We start from the raw sequence: 19769 nt of genomic DNA, 5'->3' as shown, positions 1-19769 counted from the left end.
ACATAGCCCTTTTCGGCCAATCAACAGGGTTTTTTTCTTTACCATTTCCTGTATTCCACACCGGAAGCCTGTTGCCCTGGCCATGTGCAAGTTATCTCCTAAAGCCCACACTAGAGGTTAAGTAACTACTAGTTTGTTTGTAACTAAATCAGCTCGTAATATGGGTTTCACCACAATTACTTGGGCACACCTTCACTAGATTAACTTGGGCGTAAAGTCGGAATTATGGCAAGTGGCCGTATGCATGTTGGGCAGTGTGTTTAAAGTCAGACAGAATAAAAAAAGACCAAAATAATTCATATTTACTTAACCTTAACTTGCTGCTATACTAGGATAAGTGACAATGCTGCAGCTCTGTTACAGGTCCACTGTAAAATAAATATAGGAATACTGCTCTTCTGCTGCATTCGTATAGACTGGCAATGGATTATAAACGAGTCTCACTTACTTATAAATGAGCTTTTGGTACATCACAACACCATTTACAGCTAAAGTCAAATGCTCTGTGTAATTCATTTTCCCTCTGTACTTGATAAAAATTATTTGTTATAATTGTTTTGCACTTTTTGTAGCAATTGCTACAACAGCTTGTTAGCTCCGCTTGGCCAAATTGTAAATAAACTAACATGGAATGTTATGAATTGGCTAACTGAGCCAAGAGACATGTATGGAACTTTAAATATCTTTATTGCTCAGAAGTGTTTCCTTTATTGTGCAGAATATGGCAAGGTGCAGCGCAAATATGTAAGTGCCAATGTTTGTGCCATGATACACTTAACTTATTTCTTCTAATTGTTTTGGACTTAGTAGCTGTTGCCATAATCAAAAATTTGAGATGACCAGACAGACCCACCACAGAGACAAATCATCAGGATAGCAGAGGAATCAGAAGTTAAGGTTTCCAGTATAATATATGATGACAATTTCAAACTATTTCTAGCTATTAACCTCAGGTACTTACTTAACGTGAAACAAAACCAAACATTATAATTCAAATTTACTTAACTTTGCAGCTTTTGGGTATGAGCGAGTTTGCAGCTTGATGTTAAAGTTAAACGTTGCCAAGAAAGTGACCATTTCTTTTTCACATGTGTACCACAGGTGCTATCAGGCACATATGCATATCACAACAACAGACCCACATTACATTACCAGCGAACATCAAGAGCAGAAGACAGCCTAATAAGCAGAGCTAATATTAGCGTTGCAGCAGTTCCACAAAAAGTAACCGACCACATCCCACCAACTACTGTGGTGTTTTGATGGGCTTCGGGGGTTAATACTGTCACGGCTAACGTGGCTAACATTAGCCACGCAGCATGCTAGCGCCAAGTTCACCCCGCTAACAAACTGTAAAACAGTAAATTCCATATAAAGTCCACAACTTACAAGTTTCGAGTTTGAAGTTGGCTTCAACCCATCCTTGCGCTTCAGTCTTAAGTGAATCCTGGTTTGTTATGTTACTGGTCCTCTTTGTGAAATTGTTAGTAACTTCAGTAACAGACACAGTGCTGAGCAGCCTGTTACACCAGCTGTGTGTTCAAACTTAGCCTAGTTATTAGCCTAGTGTAAATTATTACTAATGTGATTTATGCATTACTGAAATGAAAACAGTTGCACCACGTAGAGAATTTACAACTTAACTAACTTACATAAAAACTAAGAGTGTGTGGAATACAGGAATTGGTCAGAAACAAACGTGCTGATAGGCCGAAAAAGGCTTGATTGCTCTTCCTCAAGGACATTGACCTGTCTGTGACCTTAAAAGTGAATGTTGTGGATTGAAATTTAATTTAGAGAACTGAATTTGATTTGAGAGAACTGAAAGTGAAAGTACACAAATTGTGAGGCTCAAAAGTGAGGCTAAAACACAGTTTCAGTTGCAACATAATTCAGTTTCATAATATTACCTTCAGTTTCAAGTTTATTGGAATTCTGTTTCAAACTAATAAATTCAGTTTCAAATTATTTTATTCAGATTCAGTTTTTCAATACAATTATTCAAGTTAAACAATACAAATTCATATTATGCAATTCAAATTCATATTATGCAATTCAAATTCCTTTTTTAATGCAATCATTCAAGTTGAGCAATACAAATTCAGTTCTAAATTATTCAAATTCAGTCTGTACTGACACAAAAATCAGGCCATACCAGTCCCCCTGGCGCACATACTCAAGCACCTGTTTTATTGTCAACATGCGAAAAGGTCTGTCCATTCCTCGTTTTCTTCCTGCGCTGGCAGCAGCTGCCCCTTCGGTCGCGCCAAGTTGAGACCATGATTTAGGCCCACATCGCGGGGAGGGGGGCGTAGACATGCACATGCGCTGAGGGGGTAAACCCAATAGTGATAGCCTTATGATACATTATCTAGTCACAAAGTAACGGAGGACTCCTATGCTAATTTCAGTCCCTCCCAAATCGATCATCTTGTTGATAGTGCTGCAGGCTCGCTGCGAATGACACTCGACTCTGTAGCCCCTCTAAAAAAGAAAATACTAAAACAAAGACGGTTAGCTCCATGGTATAATACTGAAACTCGCAAATTAAAGCAAATATCACGGAAACTTGAGAGGAATTGGCGTTCCACCAAACTGGAAAATTCTCGTTTAATCTGGCAAGATAGTCTTAAAACTTATAGGAAGGCCCTCCGTAATGCCAGAGCAGCGTACTACTCGTCATTAATAGAGGAAAATAGGAACAACCCAAAGTTTCTTTTCAGCACTGTAGCCAGGCTGACAGAGAGTCACAGCTCTATTGAGCCAAGTATTCCCATAGCTCTCAGTAGTTACGATTTCATGAGCTTCTTTAATGATAAAATTCTAGCTATTAGAGACAAAATTCACCAAGACCTGCCCTCAATTGGCACCGACTTATCTCTTAACTCAGGAACCTTAGAAACAGCTGTAGAACCAGATACATGTTTAGACTGTTTTGCTTCCCTCAATCTTTACCAACTAACTTCAATAATTTCTTCATCTAAACCATCAACCTGCCTCTTAGACCCCATCCCGACTAGGCTGCTTAAAGATGTTTTACCCTTAGTCAGCACCTCTATACTAGATATGATCAATCTATCTTTATCAACAGGCTATGTACCACAGTACTTTAAAGTAGCTGTAATTAAACCTCTTCTGAAAAAGCCCAAACTTGATCCGGATGTTTTAGCCAACTATAGACCTATATCCAACCTTCCATTTCTCTCTAAGGTTCTGGAGAAAGCAGTTGCTAAACAGCTGTGTGACTTTCTACAGAGCAATAGTTTATTTGAGGATTTTCAGTCAGGATTTAGAGCTCATCATAGCACAGAGACAGCACTGGTGAAAATTACTAATGACCTCCTTATTGCATCAGACAAAGGACTTGTCTCTGTACTGGTTTTATTAGATCTTAGTGCTGCATTTGATACCATTGACCATCAGATCCTATTGCAGAGACTGGAATATTTCATTGGCATTAAAGGAACCGCTCTAAGCTGGTTTAAGTCCTATTTATCAGATCGATTTCAGTTTGTACATGTTAACGATGAGTCCTCCATGCACGCCAAAGTTACTCATGGAGTTCCTCAAGGATCTGTCCTTGGACCAATCCTCTTCACTTTATATATGCTTCCTTTAGGCAATATTATCAGGAAACATTCCATAAGCTTTCATTGTTATGCAGATGATACTCAGTTATATCTATCGATCAAGCCAGATGAAACTCATCAGTTAGCTAAACTTCAAATGTGCCTTCAGGATGTTAAAACCTGGATGACCTGTAATTTTCTCATGTTAAACTCAGATAAAACTGAAGTTATTGCTCTGGGGCCTAAGCACCTCCGTGACGCATTATCTAAAGATATAGTTTCCCTGGATGGCATCGCCTTGGCCTCCAGCACCACTGTGAGGAATCTTGGAGTTATCTTTGATCAGGACATGTCGTTTAAGTCTCACATTAAGCAAATTTCAAGGACCGCCTTTTTTCACCTACGTAATATTGCGAAAATCAGGAACATCCTGTCTAAAAATGATGCAGAAAAACTAGTCCATGCATTTGTTACTTCTAGGCTGGATTACTGCAATTCCTTATTATCAGGCTGCTCGAAAAAGTCCATTAAGACTCTTCAGCTGATCCAGAATGCTGCAGCACGTGTTCTGACAGGAACCAGGAAAAGAGATCACATTTCTCCTGTTTTAGCTTCTTTGCATTGGCTTCCAGTAAAATCCAGAATAGAATTTAAAATCATTCTTCTTACCTACAAAGCTCTTAATGGTCAGGCACCATCTTATCTTAAAGAGCTCATAGTACCTTACTACCCCACCAGAGCACTGCGCTCCCAGAATGCAGGGTTACTTGTGGTTCCTAGAGTCTCCAAAAGTAAACTAGGAGCCAGAGCGTTCAGCTATCAAGCTCCTCTCCTGTGGAACCAGGTTCCAGTTTGGGTTCAGGAGGCAGACACCATCTCCACATTTAAGAGTAGGCTTAAGACTTTCCTCTTTGATAAAGCTTATAGTTAGGGCTGGCTCAGGTAGTCCTGAACCATCCCTTAGTTATGCTGCTATAGGCCTAAGACTGCCGGGGGATTTCCCATGATGCACTGAGCTCCTCTCTCCTCTACTTTCTCTCCCTCTGTATGCAACCTTATCCCATTATTGCATGTTACTAACACAACTTCTCCCGTTTCTGGTAGGCTTTCTCGTCCCTCTCCTCTCTCCTATCACTTCCTGCAGGTTTTCTGGCTCTGGAGCTGTGGAGTCTGGAGCTGTGGCTGCGGGTCACCTGCTGCCCCCGTGTTCCTACTCGACACCCTCTGCTGCAACGACTATTGTTGCTAGTCTTATTGTTATTATTGTTATTATAATCATTAACATTACGATGGTTACCATTAACACTATTATAAATATCTGTACCATTTTTCATTTAGTCTATAGCAACATCACCTTCACTGTCTGTACCTCTGTGTGTATATTGTGTAGGCTGCCTCCCTCCCCTCTCTCCTCCTTACATCTCTCTCTTTCTCTCTCTCTCTCTCTCTCTCTCACCCTCACCCTCACCCCAACTGGTCGAGGCAGATGGCCGCCCACCCTGAGCCATGGTTCTGCTCGAGGTTTCTGCCTCTTAAAAGGAAGTTTTTCCTTGCCTCTGTCGCCTAGTGCTTGCTCTTGGTGGGAACTGTTGGGCTTCTGTAAATAACATCACAGAGTACGGTCTAGACCTGCTCTTTTATGAAAAGCGCTGTGAGATAACTGTTGTTGTGATTTGGCGCTATATAAATAAAATTGAATTGAATTGAATTATTCAATTAGAATTCAAAGAGGTCCAGTTAGAGAAAATTTCCCGAAGCAAAGGTCTGGAACATCAAAACGACTACCCTGCGTTATCATTCAGTACCATAACGTATAGTTGTAACATATGTTTTTAATCAACAACGGACTGTCAAATCAAATAATATTTATATATATAACCAATTTTATAATAAGCACTCAACACATCTTAACAAATGAACAGCTATAATGCCTCCTCTTCTCTTTCATTCCCTCTTATAGAGCTCCCACCTCCCTACATTGTCTTGTTCAGTTAGAGTCCTGAGCTCTAATTTGTCCTCTCAGCTAGCATTGGAGATCTATGAGAAAGGAAAGGAAAGCTTGCCAATGAACTCCCCAAATACAGACAGTTCATAAAGTGTCCAACCAGAGAGGGGAACACTTTGGATCACTGCTACACCACAGTAAGTAATGCCTATCACGCCGTCCCTCAAGCTCCACTGGGACACACTGACCACGCCATGGTTCCCTTGATTCCTGCATATAGACAAAAACTAAAACTGTAGTGAGGACATGAAAGCAGTGGACCAGTGAAGCTGTAGAGAACCTCCAGGCGTGTTTGGACTGCACTGACTGGGATGTTTTCAGGACTGCTACCTACAATATGGATGAGTATACATGCCATGTGCGAGCCTGCTTCAAAGCCTCCACCATCATCCCTGTCCCCAAAAAACCAAGAACCACTGGACTAAACGACTACAGACTATCTGTACCATCTTTCATTTAGTCTATAGCAACATTACCTTCACTGTCTGTACCTCTGTGTGTATATTGTGTAGGCTGCCTCCCTCCCCTCTCTCTCTTCTTACATCCCTCTCTCTTTCTCTCTCTCTCTCTTTCTCTCTCTCTCTCTCTCTCTCACCCCAACCGGTCGAGGCAGATGGCCGCCCACCCTGAGCCATGGTTCTGCTCGAGGTTTCTGCCTCTTAAAAGGAAGTTTTTCCTTGCCTCTGTCGCCTAGTGCTTGCTCTTGGTGGGAACTGTTGGGCTTCTGTAAATAGCATCATAGACGGTCTAGACCTGCTCTTTTATGAAAAGCGCTGTGAGATAACTGTTGTTGTGATTTGGCGCTATATAAATAAAATTGAATTGAATTATGAAACCTATACGAAAAAGAACCAAGAGAGAAGTCTCAACAATGGCATAGCTCTGCTCTGCTCTTAGGGCTGGGCCAGTCAGCTCTGTAACTCATGGCAGGGCTTTATGCACATTTAACAACGAGGGAAGTTGACATGTTGAACTCAAGCCTCAGGAAACCAAGGAACAACAAAGACTTTTTGTCCATGAAACTGTGGATTTTATTCTTTGTTTACAATTCCATAAACTGCATTGAATGTATTTATTTGAACTTAATTATATATATTGTTTGATATGATTGTATATTAAATTGTCTTACATGCCGTCATCAGAATGTTATATCACAAATAAAATTATATAAAGTGGAAAAATACTACAGCAGTCCAATATAAGTTTAAATAAAAACAGATAAAAGATAGATTACAGGAAAATCGCCTAAAATTCCATACCCTTCTAAAAACACTATTTATGTCTTTACAACCACGTAACAATAAAGTTTCCAAAACATTGAAATATTGAGAAAGACAGTGAATATTGATCAATATTCCTATGACCGAAAGAACTCCCATGCTTTACAGGCCGATAACTAGAGAAACGAACATCCTACATCTGTATCAATTCACATGCATGAGTCGGCTACCAGATGCGATAAAGACCATGTGTTCCAAAGCAACACTACCTCTGCAGCAGTCAAAGCTGGAAGAAAGCTGGCAGAGCTTAGAGAGGTTTTGCCCAAAACAAAGACGACGGTGCAGAAGCTGATTTTGCAAGCTTATGAGCTATTTTTGGGGTAAAAACTGTGAAAACAGCAGTTGTAATTGTATATATTTTGGTGCTATATGTATAATTGTTATCTGGCTAATTAGTCAATGAGTTTGGCAATTTGAGTGAACTTTGTTTAGAGTGGTCGGACAGATGGGTACGATGAGATGAAAGATATCTGGATATCAATAACTGCAGCATGTACAATGTTCACAGAGCAATATACGCATGTTGTGATTGAAGTTCATGTAGATGCTTAGTGTTTGATGTGTTTATGGTTTGGATAAAAATGGTTGGTTTGAGATTCTAGCTGAGCCTCCTAGCTTCACGGATGTGTGTTACATGGATAGGGTGATGTAATACAAGAATCGGACATGATATTCATCAAAAACATTTTGCGCGGAATGTCTCTCACTGCCCGCGTACCAGGGGCGTCAGGGCTCAAAGTATTACAAAAATTGTAATAGCTCTAGAATGCTTTTGCCACTATATTATTTTAATATTTCAGGAAGATTATGGACCCCCTTTCGCCATCATATTCTTTTTTGTATTCTTCTCTGGTTTCAGTAAGATAATATAACATTTTGGAATAAAAATACAAATGAGAAGTCCAAAACTTGAAGCCAGGATAGCAAATATCTCCACAGCAACACTGAACTTCCCAGGAGAGCTAACATATGCTGGAATAAAAGCGATCCATACTGTGCAGAATATCAGCATGCTAAAGGTGATAAATTTGGCTTCATTGAAATTATCAGGCAATTTCCGAGCTAGAAAAGCAAGAATAAAACATAAAATGGCCAGAAGTCCTATATAACCAAGTACAGCCCAAAAGCCTATAGCTGAGCCCAGAGCACACTCTAAGATGATTTTGTCTTTGAACTCTTTAACATTCTTAAAGGGAAAAGGAGGAGAAATTGTTAACCAGAGGATACATATGATGACTTGTATAAGAGTGAAACCCAGAACACTGAGTTTCTGCTGTGCAGGCCCAAACCATTTCATCACATTACTACCTGGAAGTGTGGCCCTGAAGGCCATTAACACCACTATTGTTTTCCCCAGAACACAAGAAATACAGAGGACAAAGGTGATCCCGAATGTTGTGTGTCGCAGCATGCAGGACCACTCAGAGGGCCGACCGATGAATGTCAGAGAGCACAGGAAACACAGGGTCAAGGAGAAGAGCAGCAGGAAGCTCAGCTCAGAGTTGTTGGCCCTGACAATAGGAGTCGGCCTATTTTGGAAGAAAATAATTGCCACAACAGCAGTCATGCATGTTCCAAATAGGGAGGCAGCAGTTAGCAGTGCTCCCATAATCTCTTCATATGATAGAAACTCTGCCTCCTTCTTTACACAGGCATCTCTTCTGTCATTTGACCAGAACTCAGGGTGGCATCGCACACATGTGATAGAATCTGAAAAATAATATTGAAGCAAGTGTTAGACTAGCTCAGCACATTTGGCTTTTTTTGACTCTAGGTTAAATCTTTTCTATGATTATTAAGACAGACAATGACTGCGTTTACATGCAGCCAATAACCCGTTCAAAACCAGGATATTAGCAATAACCCGGTCACGAACGGCCATGTAAACACCGGCAAAAATATGCTCATATCCCGGATTTTAAAAACCGGGATATTATAGCTGGGGTAATCCTTTTCTAACCCAAATTTTTTGTCATGTAAACGCGTATCGGCATATCCCCATAGTGATTTGTGTTCTGCGCATGTTCTATTCGCAAGGAATCTTGGTCTTTTGAGTAGAGGAACTTCTTGTATGCGCCAAACCCGCGTGCAGTATACGGAAGTAAATGAGGTAAACATGGCGAGGCACAGTAGTGTCAAGTGCTGCTGGTGGGTCAGTACCAGCACTAAAGCGCAAACAAAGGCGATCGCTATCTGCCCCGAACTATTCATTATCCGTCCGCCTGCTGTTGTTGTTGTTGTCTTTGGATACATACATGAAGAAGAATCGGAAATGACGCATATTGCGTCTTAAGGTTCTCCGTACGTCCAGACGTTAACCGTGCGTCGCCGTTTACATCGGGGTAGTGCCAATTGATTACAAATTCCATGTATACAGGAGTAACTCTCTCTGCTCACGCATGTAAACGGGTTATCCCAAATGTTTCAGAAACCCGAATAGTGACCTTAACCCGAACATAACCCAAATATTGACAGCATGTAAACGTAGTCAATATATGATTACAATGAACAATACAATGAAACTGGGGAAATTTTAAACACACTTGAGTTATATAAATATTTCTCTTTGGTGCTTTAACTTTGACATGCATTTTCAAGATTGTTAATATTGTACATGTACATGTCATGTACATTTATGCACCTACATTCAATTTAGGATATCTGGTTTGCTAAACAGACTACATATATGTGCCCTGCTAGAAATCACCCCATGCTCTTGGAATCAGATAAAAAACTATGCCATTTCTTAAAGTTTAAATACGAACATGACAACTTATAGACTTGCATTCATTATTACTATACCTGTAATGTTGCTAATTTCTCCCTCTGCACATCTTAAACAGTCATAGCAGCAAACAGGCTTTCCTTTCTGTAGAATCTTGCGAGTTCCTGGGGGACACTGTTCACTGCAAACTGACAAAGGCACCTGCATAAACAAAACAAATATAAGAAAAGTGTAAGGGCATCCTTTTGACATGATGTTGTCTTTGCAATCATCTATAACAACTAATAATGTATATGATTATAATAATTACAAAAGACTGTCTTAAACAATTACAACAACAATTAAACATATGGTAGCTTACATGTTTTGAGTTCTGTGCCCAAATAAAAGAATTATTTTGCAGATTCAGCTGTTTGTCTGCAGGTAAAGATGCATCATAAAAACCAACTGTGACAAAGTCCACAATGCCATTTTCTGTTGGCTGCCAGTTTATAATTTCATACTTTGCTGCTGGGTCTCCATTCTCATTAAAGTAAACCTCATCTCCTTCCTTCGTTTTGAACTGAATCTTCCTTATGTGCTGTAATATCTAAGAAGATAGATAGATAATTATCTGACAATCATTGTTGGCATATAATAAATAATGTATATATTGCACAATATCTCAACAGCATGATAGACAAACTGTACAATTTGTTTTTCAAATTTTATTTTTTTTGTAAATGTGACTATGTTAAAACACTAACTTTATTCTTTGGCTTTCAACTCACCGTGAATGGATCTAGCTGCACAGTGCTGTTGCATGTTTTATTACAGTTGAGAATATTATGAAGTGCGTGGGCCACAGCATACACTCCTTTATAGACATTATTAAATATAGGCATTAGCGACATGTCAGTGAAGCTGTTTTGCACTCCAGTCAGATCTTCATATCCAGTACATTCTCTGTGATTCCCTGCTGACGACTTGGACTGGTTGAACTTGCAGCTAAATAATGCCTCCCAAAACTCTGTAAAAATGTAATTACTAGATGAATTGAGCGGCCTCACATCCAACATGAACTCTCTCATTCCACTGACATGTGCTTTGGGGATAGACAGGCCTATGGCACCATCCAGAATGTGATGCCTATCCATGGCTGCAGTCTGGGAATCAAAGATCCAGCCCTCACTGCCTACCCACTGGCACCCAGTCACGTTGTGGTGAGACAATGCATGTATTACCACATCCATGTCCGAGGGGGACAGGAAAGCAACAATCACCTTGGAAGTGGAAGCCTTGATAATGTCAACTATCTTTTGTATTTTGTCTGGTGCATCTGTTCTAAATACAGATACAGAGTACTCTAAACAGATGCCCAGCTGCTGGGCAGTCTCTGTGAATGTGGCCATGCCATTATTCCCATAATCATCATTTGTTCTAATAGCTCCAACCCAAGTCCAGCCAAAGTGCTTGACCAACTGTGCCAGGGCTTTGCTCTGGTAGTAGTCACTGGGTATTGTTCTGAGAAAGGATGGGTACTTGGTTTTATCGCTGAGACAAGCACAAGTTGCAAAGTGGCTGATCTAAAAATAAATAAATAAATTATATCCCAAAATAAAGATGTAAAATATGACATGTTTACACAGCACACTACAATTCACTTTTGCTATGACCAGCTTGAAGAATTACAGAATAATTCCTTTTCACAAATATCATTTAATTTTTTACCTTTTTTACGCACCAGTGGGATGTGAAATGGTCCAATGACAGTAGCTGTAGCCATGGAAGGAGAGGAAGATGTGTCTCCCATAATGGCCTGCACTTGGGCAGGTCTGGTACATGGTGCCTCGGAGGATGTAGGTACCACTTCGTTACCATTAGTCAAGGCAAGAGCAGCCTTCACACCTCTGGCAATTGAGCCACATACATCATAGAAGCTATAGCCTAGCAATATGCCAGGCAGTAGGTCTGTGCTGTTATTAATCTCCTCTATGGCAAAGAGCATAGCCTGGGCAAACTGGAACTCTCTGAAATGCAAACTTGATGCAGACAGTTATTACAAATTATTGGAACTGTAAGTAAATGGTGCTTGAAATAGAAACAATACCATAGTAAATGAAAGCATTTGATGTTTTACTACACATAACAAGGATTAAACTTACTTTACAGTTTGATTGAATCACCTTTTTTGAATCATGCTCACTTCCTCTTAAATATTTTAAATCTAAAAAGATTTATATTGTATATTTACCTTGTACATTCCAGTGGCAGTGGTTTGTGCATGAAAGTATCCTGTCTATTTTTCCAGCTGCTGTGGAAAGAGAAGATTCCTCCTATCATAATGTCCCCATTCTTAAATAGCTGTGGGTTCTCAGGATCCCCTCTCTGCCTGCACACTGGCTCCTCAGCCTGAGAGACAGATGCCATCAACAACATCTGTAAGAGTGCCCAACCCTGCTCTGGCCACCTCTGTGTGGATGTCATACTGCCGAAGAGAGCTAAACCACTCACTCTAGCTTAATGTAAATCAAAAACCTTGCACTGATATATATACATTTTAGAGGAGCATGATAGAACAATGATGTTTTATCTCTGTGGACCGACAAAGTGAGGCATAAGGAGGGAGTTTCCCAAAGAGAAGAACTCTAGAAAAAGAGTATATTATGTATAACATGTAACTGTCAAAAGATATGAATATGCTTTGTGTTGTAGAAAAGGTATTCTCTCTTTTACATTAATATTTAAAATGTATGGAAGCCACAATTGAATTTCTAATTATACATTAAAATATAACGCAGGATGGAGTTGTTGTAAAGTTGAGAAAATTAGACTCCTTAAGCTTACCAAAATGCCTCACAAGAGTATAGTCTTATTTAAAAAAGCATTCTAATTTTTTGTTTTATTTGTTAGGCCACTTGGGGACAGTACAACAAACTGTAAACACAACATACCAATACTAAAAACATCATATGGCTATTGTATAAGGAACTACATGTTTTAATATCAGACCAAGCAGATTGTAACTTTAATTTGGAGTCATGTTTATGTCTACCTGATGAATAAGTCAAATAGCTTTAGCTAGGCTATGTTTTGTTCTCCGCCAACTCTTTAGCTGCTAAATGCTCTTCCATGTTCACCAGCTAGCTACTAACTTTGTCTGACATTTAGTGCTAGGCATGTTGCGTACAGTGGGTTTTTGTATTTGTGAATCAAAACTGTAAAGTTGCTGTAACACCATACAAAGCAACAGAGACAGGCTGAGGTAGTGACAGTTGGAATCAATAATATATCCCTACTCTACTCATCCCCGATATCTATGGTCTGAAATTATTGTAGCGATCAGCACATGCGCCTGCATCATGTGTGGTAGACATGGCGAGCAACCAAGTAATGACCGTTAGCTAGCATTAAAGCGTATATTTTATGAGATGAGAGATGTACTTATAGTTCATTGAGCGGTTTCGCACAAAACAAAATATTACTTTACTATTTTCCGACAAATTGTGACTTTCTTGGCAATCAAAATTATCTTTTAAATTGACAATCATATGTATAATTCAGGGTACAGTTCAAACAAGATACAAACATAGGTTGTCTGTTGCTGTTGACTCCCATAAATATTTCTTCTAAAATAAGGTCCCATGGGGCTTAAGCATAAGGGGCTCTCTATATCTATGGTGGCGTTTCATACCAAACTCTGCAGTGGAAGAGCCTAGTCTGTCTTCAGATTGACAGCCAGTGCAATGATTGCCAGCAGCACCGGCTGGATTATGGGCGATAACTCGGGTGTTTTCAGAGTAACACTAAGCTTGTCTATTAAACGCAGGAGGCGTCGCATAGTTTTATTTTTGTAGGACAACTTTTGAATAGAAAATTAGTATTTTTTTACTTGCTGGGATCCAGAAGAGGAGATTTTTCTTGAGATATGGAATCTTGTGAAAATTTGAACTGAGATAAGGACCCATTAATTGGTGGTTGAACTGTGGGTTAACTGACACCTAGCGTTTATCCTGGAAAAAACCTGAAAATAACATACCCAAAATAAATCAGTAATAACTCCTCAACCATTAGGCCTAGATGCATAATTCTGGTCTCCTTTGAGAGGTCAGAACCTAAGGAATATGAACTGTAAACTGTACCTATTTCTCACCTGTAAATGAACCTATTTATTTTTCTATTTAAGAGTAAATGGAGATGCAAGAAAATACGATATTATCATTCTTGCCTGGTATAAAATCTATATTCTATATAGAGAGTATATTTTAATATTAATATCACTATTAAAACCATCATCCAACTCATTATAATGAAACTGCAACATACCTATTTAACCAAGCTTTTAATTGAGCTGTATTTTGGGTGGGGCGGGGATTGATTGTTGGGCTTGACCTGCTTTTTATTTCATTTTTTAGTATTTTAACTATTTTAAATGGTTCTATAGTGTGAAGCACTTTGTGTTACATGTATTTGTATGAAAAGTGCTATATAAATAAAGATTGATTGATTGATTGAAAGACTGATTGATTGAACTGAATATCTTCTAATACACCTGGAATACAACTGTAACTGTAAATTTGATGAAAAGAAACTAATATACAACAGTTATTCCACAATTTTTCAAAAATGTACCAGGCGAATGTCCATGTTTTGGCCATATTTACTGTTTATATGTTCACTTTTATTAGGAGTTTTCTTCAAAACACTATTTCTCTCCATACAACCACACACCAAATAACATAAAGCTTCCAAGACATTGAAATACTGATAAACAAAACTGTGAATATTGATCAATATTCCTGTGACCAAAAGTACTCCCGTGCCTTACAGGCGCGCAAGTTGAGAACAGAACATCCTACAGGGCTGTGGGCTCTTTCTCTTCGTATTGAAGAGACGACTCGATTGGTAAACTGGATGTCTGTGTAGCTCCTATGGGTCGGCCAGCAGAGGCCGATAAATACCATCTCCCCAAAGCAATTCTTCTCTCCTTCAATTGGACGAGAGAAATGAAAGCTAAAAGCTCATTGACCTCATCAAGATGGCGGCCCGCGACTACGATCTCTATTGACACAAAATACAGCTGTTTTTGGACTGAAACACCAAAAACAACAAAAGTAAATCAGTGGTTGTAACTGTAAATGTACATTGCCGTGTTTGTCGTTATTATTAGTCGGCTAATAACTCTGTGAGTTTTGTGAGTTGAGTGATACGAGTTACACAGCTGATCAGAGTTGGAGCTCAACTTTCTTTAGAGTGGTCGGACTGCGGTGTAGGATGAGTGTAGAGATATGTGGAAGGCAATTTGCGCAGCCATGTACAGTAATTACAGAGTGATTTATGTTGTGATATTTAGATTTATTTAGATGCTTGGTGTTTGATGTGTGTTTGGTGTGGATAAAAATGATCGGTTTGAGATGCTAGCTGAGCCTCCTAGCTTCACGGAGGTGTGTGGCATGGGTCGGGTGACAAATAATTTAGAAATAATAGAACTTTCTGTGTTTCTTGTCATATGCAGGTACCTTTGAAATACCTGGTTATCAATTAAGGTGGAGTGATTGTCATGTAGGGAAATAGATGGAAAAAAATTATTTACATTAAATAATGCCTAAATGAGCCGAATGGTATTCCTTCATTTACAGTATATGTCTGTTACTACCTCAGAATGCAACTTGTATAAAGCAGTTGAAAGGAGCAATGGATTTATGTGTGTCTCGTTTCCTTCCAGATTGCTTCTCTGGTTGTTTTTCACATACGAGGAATTTGCCTTGGTATAAATTGGTGCTTACAGTACACATGAACATAAATAAATATAAATATATACAAAAATACAATAATACTATAATACAATGCATGAGCATAAAGCACAGTTGAGCGTTGTTGTAAAGTGTGGGGTCAGGAGTGTGTGTGTGTGTGTGTGTGTGTGTGTGTGTGTGCACTTACCAACCTATCTAACAGTGGACCTCGACGTCGTTACACACCCACTAAGAGGGGACTAAAAAGTGAACAGGGGACATTTTTTAGGTCCAGCATCGTAACAATGGAACTTAGAGTTTGCATCAACTGGAGAACACACAACCAGTGCTGCATTAAGTTCACACTGATATTTGGCAGGTATTTGTCTTTATAGATTTTTACATCTCAGTATTTTCAACTTCTTTCTTTAGCATGTACAGTTTAAATGTGTGTTAGTGATTTTAATAGCCATTGAAATAGTGATGAGTTACCTATAGATCATCTCAGAACCATCACAACGTTGGATGGCTATTCATAACACAAGTTGTTCAACCACAAATAGAAAACAGTACAAAATATACAGAACTATGTTGAAGCAAACTTTATTGAATGTGCTTTTAAGCTAAGACACACACAAACTCCTAAACTGAAAGTTCCTCATGTGCCCACCCTCTTCTGTGTTCTTACACTGAACAAAATTATAAACGCAACACTTTTGTTTTTGCCCCAATTCCTCCGGTGAGTATGCTGGCCATGCAAGAAATGGGATGTTTTCAGCTTCCAGGAATTGTAATCCTTGCAACATAGGGCCGTGCATTATCATGCTGCAACATGAGGTGATGGTTGTGGATGAATGGCACAACAATGGGCCTCTGGATCTCGTCATGGTATCTCTATGCATTCAAAATGCCATCAATAAAATGCACCTGTGTTTGTTGTCCGTGAAACACGCCTGCCCATACCATAACCCCACCGCCACCATGGGCCACTCGATCCACAACTAGGACATCAACAAACCGCTCACCCACACGAAGCCATACACACGTCATCTGCTCTGCACAGTGAAAACTGGGATTCATCCATGAAGAGAACACCTCTCCAAAGTGCCAGACGCCATCGTATGTGAGCATTTGCCCACTCAAGTCGGTTATGATGGCAAACTGCAGTCAGGTCGAGACCCCAAAGAGGATGACGAGCATGCAGATGAGATTCCCTGAGATGGTTCCTGACAGTTTGTGCAGAAATTGATTCTTGCAGCAGCTGTCCGGCTGGCTGGTCTCAGACAATCTTGGTGGTGAAGATGCTGGATGTGGAGGTCCTGGGCTGTTGAGGGAATAGAGAATCGGTTTGTTATCAAACCCAGACATTTGTTTTATAGTACTTTAATGCCACTGTGTAATCGTTGAGGACTTCTTTAGTACCATAACAAGGAGTACTCTCAGAACCGGGCCCCTTCTTTGGAGTCAGTGATGTGTCTTCAAATATATTCCTGCAAGAATTCTCCTGGCTCAGTGTTTTTGGTGGTGATTTTTATACTGAATAAATGAATTATCTGTCAGTCTGTCTGTCATCAAATTCCATGAACGACCAACACTATCTCAGCAATTCTAACACTCGATGGGGATCTTATGCAATGTCACCCTAAGGGTTTGGATTTGTATCTACATTTATATAATACACACAAAATTGTACACTATGTATGATGGCAGTGGGTATTTCTTATTTTAATTGTTGCCTGCTTAGCTTGACTGACTTGCTGAGAGTTGAATGACAAGATCAATATTGTTCTCATATCTGAACACAAAATCAAGCTATGCCTTTAAACCATTTTCAGGTTGCACCTTACATGGCAACATATAACTATATATAGTGTATAATACTATGCACACACTTAACAATGCTCCATTTCCTTATAATTCATTAGCAACCAAGAAAGTTGTAGTTAAATACAGTATTGAATAGAGAATCTTATGTTCTGATCTAATACCTTTCTCCTTGTAGATGAATCCTTTCTGAAATTTGGCTTTTTCTTTCTCAGATGCAGTGAAGTTGCAAGGCTTCCTTTTTAGGAAAAACCCTTCTGGTTCTCATTTTCCAGTGAAATGTTTTACAATATATACATCATATGGTGTCTTGACTTATAACAAGTTAATTTAAGATTATTGTTTATACAATGAGAAGAACAGCATGATAACTTGGGTGACTTTGTAAAACAATATAAGCTATCAGTACTTTTTCTGTGTACATATATGTATATAGGAATGTAAGGAATAAAATACAATAAAAGTAGAATCAGTTAAAATTCTATGTATTAGTATAAATAATATTCATACTATATACACCCTATATACAATATACAGGTAACATTCTACATAGGTGTAAAAATATTTACACACTAAGCAATCAATATACAATAACAAACTATCTGTACAATCTGATACAGTCAGAATATACTATGTTATATATACAAACAGCCTTGATGAAAACATACAAGGGGTATTGGTAAAAATGTTCAACTTACCTCTCGCTTTGGTCTTCAGGATGGAAAGATGAAAAAGTTTTTCAAAAGAACAACACAGGTGAAATATGTCTACATACCGTTAAGATAGACAGATAAATGGATGACTGGTAAACGATTAGTAAGAATAGTAAAGAAATTTTAAAGTTGGTTTTCTCCTTCAAAAAACTGCATACTTGTCAACACTTCCACAAGACACCAAAGACTGCCATGCACCTTCTCTGAGGAGCCCAGAATATATACACAATCCTGACTAGCTATCTGGACAGTGATTGGTTCTTAGGATAAGACATCAAATGCTAACTACTGCTGGCATAGTAATGCAAATGTTCTCTGGCAATTAGATATAGGTTTGATTTACTTTTGTTTACTGTGGTAGACATGTCAGACATACTGCTTGAAGGTATTGTTGTGGATTTTTTAGAAAGAGTTACACATGTCTTCAGTTAATGATGTAGATTTAAAAGAATCCTCTACATTTAAGTGACTAGAGCCTATGTGATTCACAAATGTTTTAAGGTTGAAATGTTGAGAGCTGTCTCTGAGAAGTCATCTTGGGTGAGGGTTGTGAAGTTTCAGTCATTGTTCTCCATTGTGTGCAGCGTGGGGGATGGTTTCTTGTTGCTGACGATGGTCGTTAGGGCGTCAAGATCGCAAACCAGTGACTTGGCCTTTAGTAATGCAACTTCTCTGGAGTCTTGTGGGAGATATTTTGAAACTGTAAAGAGCGGATGTACAATACTCCACTTTTGTTGAAAATTGTACCCTATGTTACAAGCTACTCACAAAAAGTAGCTAAATAAGGTGTTTTATACCAGAAAACATCTACTAAGAATTAGTATAATAACCATACATATGTGCGATTTAGTACACCCCCCAAATAATGGGGTTGAATAACTTTTAAAATATCACCAAATTAATTTTAAAGCGATTGTGTATAATATGGAGTTAATTTATTACACTAGTATGGACAAAAATACAGCAACACCTACGCATTACTTTTATGACATCCCATTCTAAATCCATAGGCAAGATTTCCCTTAACAACCCATGAAAACACAGCCCCTACCAAATTTATTAGGACAGGGGTAGCACCTTTGTCCATATAGTGTATTTGGATGGAAATCTATCTCAAAAGAAGGAAGACTGATGGTCTCTCTGATTGGTCTGACACATGATCAACAATGCTTAAAGTCACTGAAAAGGTTTACAAGCAGTGGGAATCATTTAATATGTAAGGCTTACAATGAATGTCAACCAGGCATTCATAGTCATTCAAATTCTAGGTCACTCTCTTCTGATGAATTTAAACTTCTACGTACATTAAGTGTAGTGGTGGAGTTACCTACAGCCTGTCTCAGAACCAACATAATGCCTTATTATCTTGCTCAGATTTTTATATTTGGTCATTTGTCCTTGCTTTTTGTGCTTCTACCATAGGTATTTAGGCTATGTAGTTAAAAGGCTTCTGTTTTATTTGCCTTAATTGTGTTTATTGAGTGTTTAATTTATTTTGTGTTACATGCCACTTGTGTCAGGGATACTATAATTTAACAGTGGTGAGAACTTCTCTCAGGCTTACCAATATTGTAAATATGCTATACAAACTGGCATACATTTCTTTTAAGCGTATTGTTGAAACCCAAAATGTAGAGTGGCCATTATAGTGCAGTATACAGTAAATTGAGGGTCAAAGTTAAGAGAGAAGAGAGCAAGAAACTTTCAGTTTATGAGCGTGTGTCTTCAGGAGCATGTGCACCATACACAAATGAGTTCTTACTGCAGTGGCCCAGTTCTAATCAAACCTGTGGCTTATTAGCATGCATCTCCTCTCTCCTGTATTTATTTTCTCTCTTTGGCTGTACCATCATCAGATTTTTATTAGAATTGGGTGTTTGGGCACTTTTACTAAACATATGTTCTACATATATTTCTACCGTTTTCTTTTTGTGGTTGTAGG

The 19769-nt window shown here is 38.8% G+C and overlaps 1 protein-coding gene across 1 annotated transcript; it reads right to left on the bottom strand.

Moving 5' to 3' along the window:
• Nucleotides 1-7659: 7659 nt before the first annotated feature.
• On the bottom strand, nucleotides 7660-12006 carry LOC119882446 (extracellular calcium-sensing receptor-like). Its single transcript, XM_038692490.1, has 6 exons — nucleotides 11813-12006; nucleotides 11303-11600; nucleotides 10350-11144; nucleotides 9941-10168; nucleotides 9657-9780; nucleotides 7660-8564 (listed from the first exon to the last, which is right to left on the bottom strand). Exons 1-6 carry the CDS (start codon nucleotides 11995-11997, stop codon nucleotides 7660-7662), a joined length of 2535 nt encoding a protein of 844 aa, XP_038548418.1. The 5' UTR covers nucleotides 11998-12006.
• Between the last annotated feature and the right edge of the window lie 7763 nt (nucleotides 12007-19769).

This window comes from Micropterus salmoides, unplaced genomic scaffold (assembly GCF_014851395.1).
Source record: "Micropterus salmoides isolate LMB-PRFRI ecotype aquatic unplaced genomic scaffold, ASM1485139v1 Ms_hic_scaffold_3, whole genome shotgun sequence".
In the NCBI taxonomy this organism is placed as follows: Eukaryota; Metazoa; Chordata; class Actinopteri; order Centrarchiformes; family Centrarchidae; genus Micropterus; species Micropterus salmoides.
The sequence above is the reverse complement of the archived record's forward strand: the minus strand, read 5'-3'. Positions and strand labels throughout refer to the sequence as shown.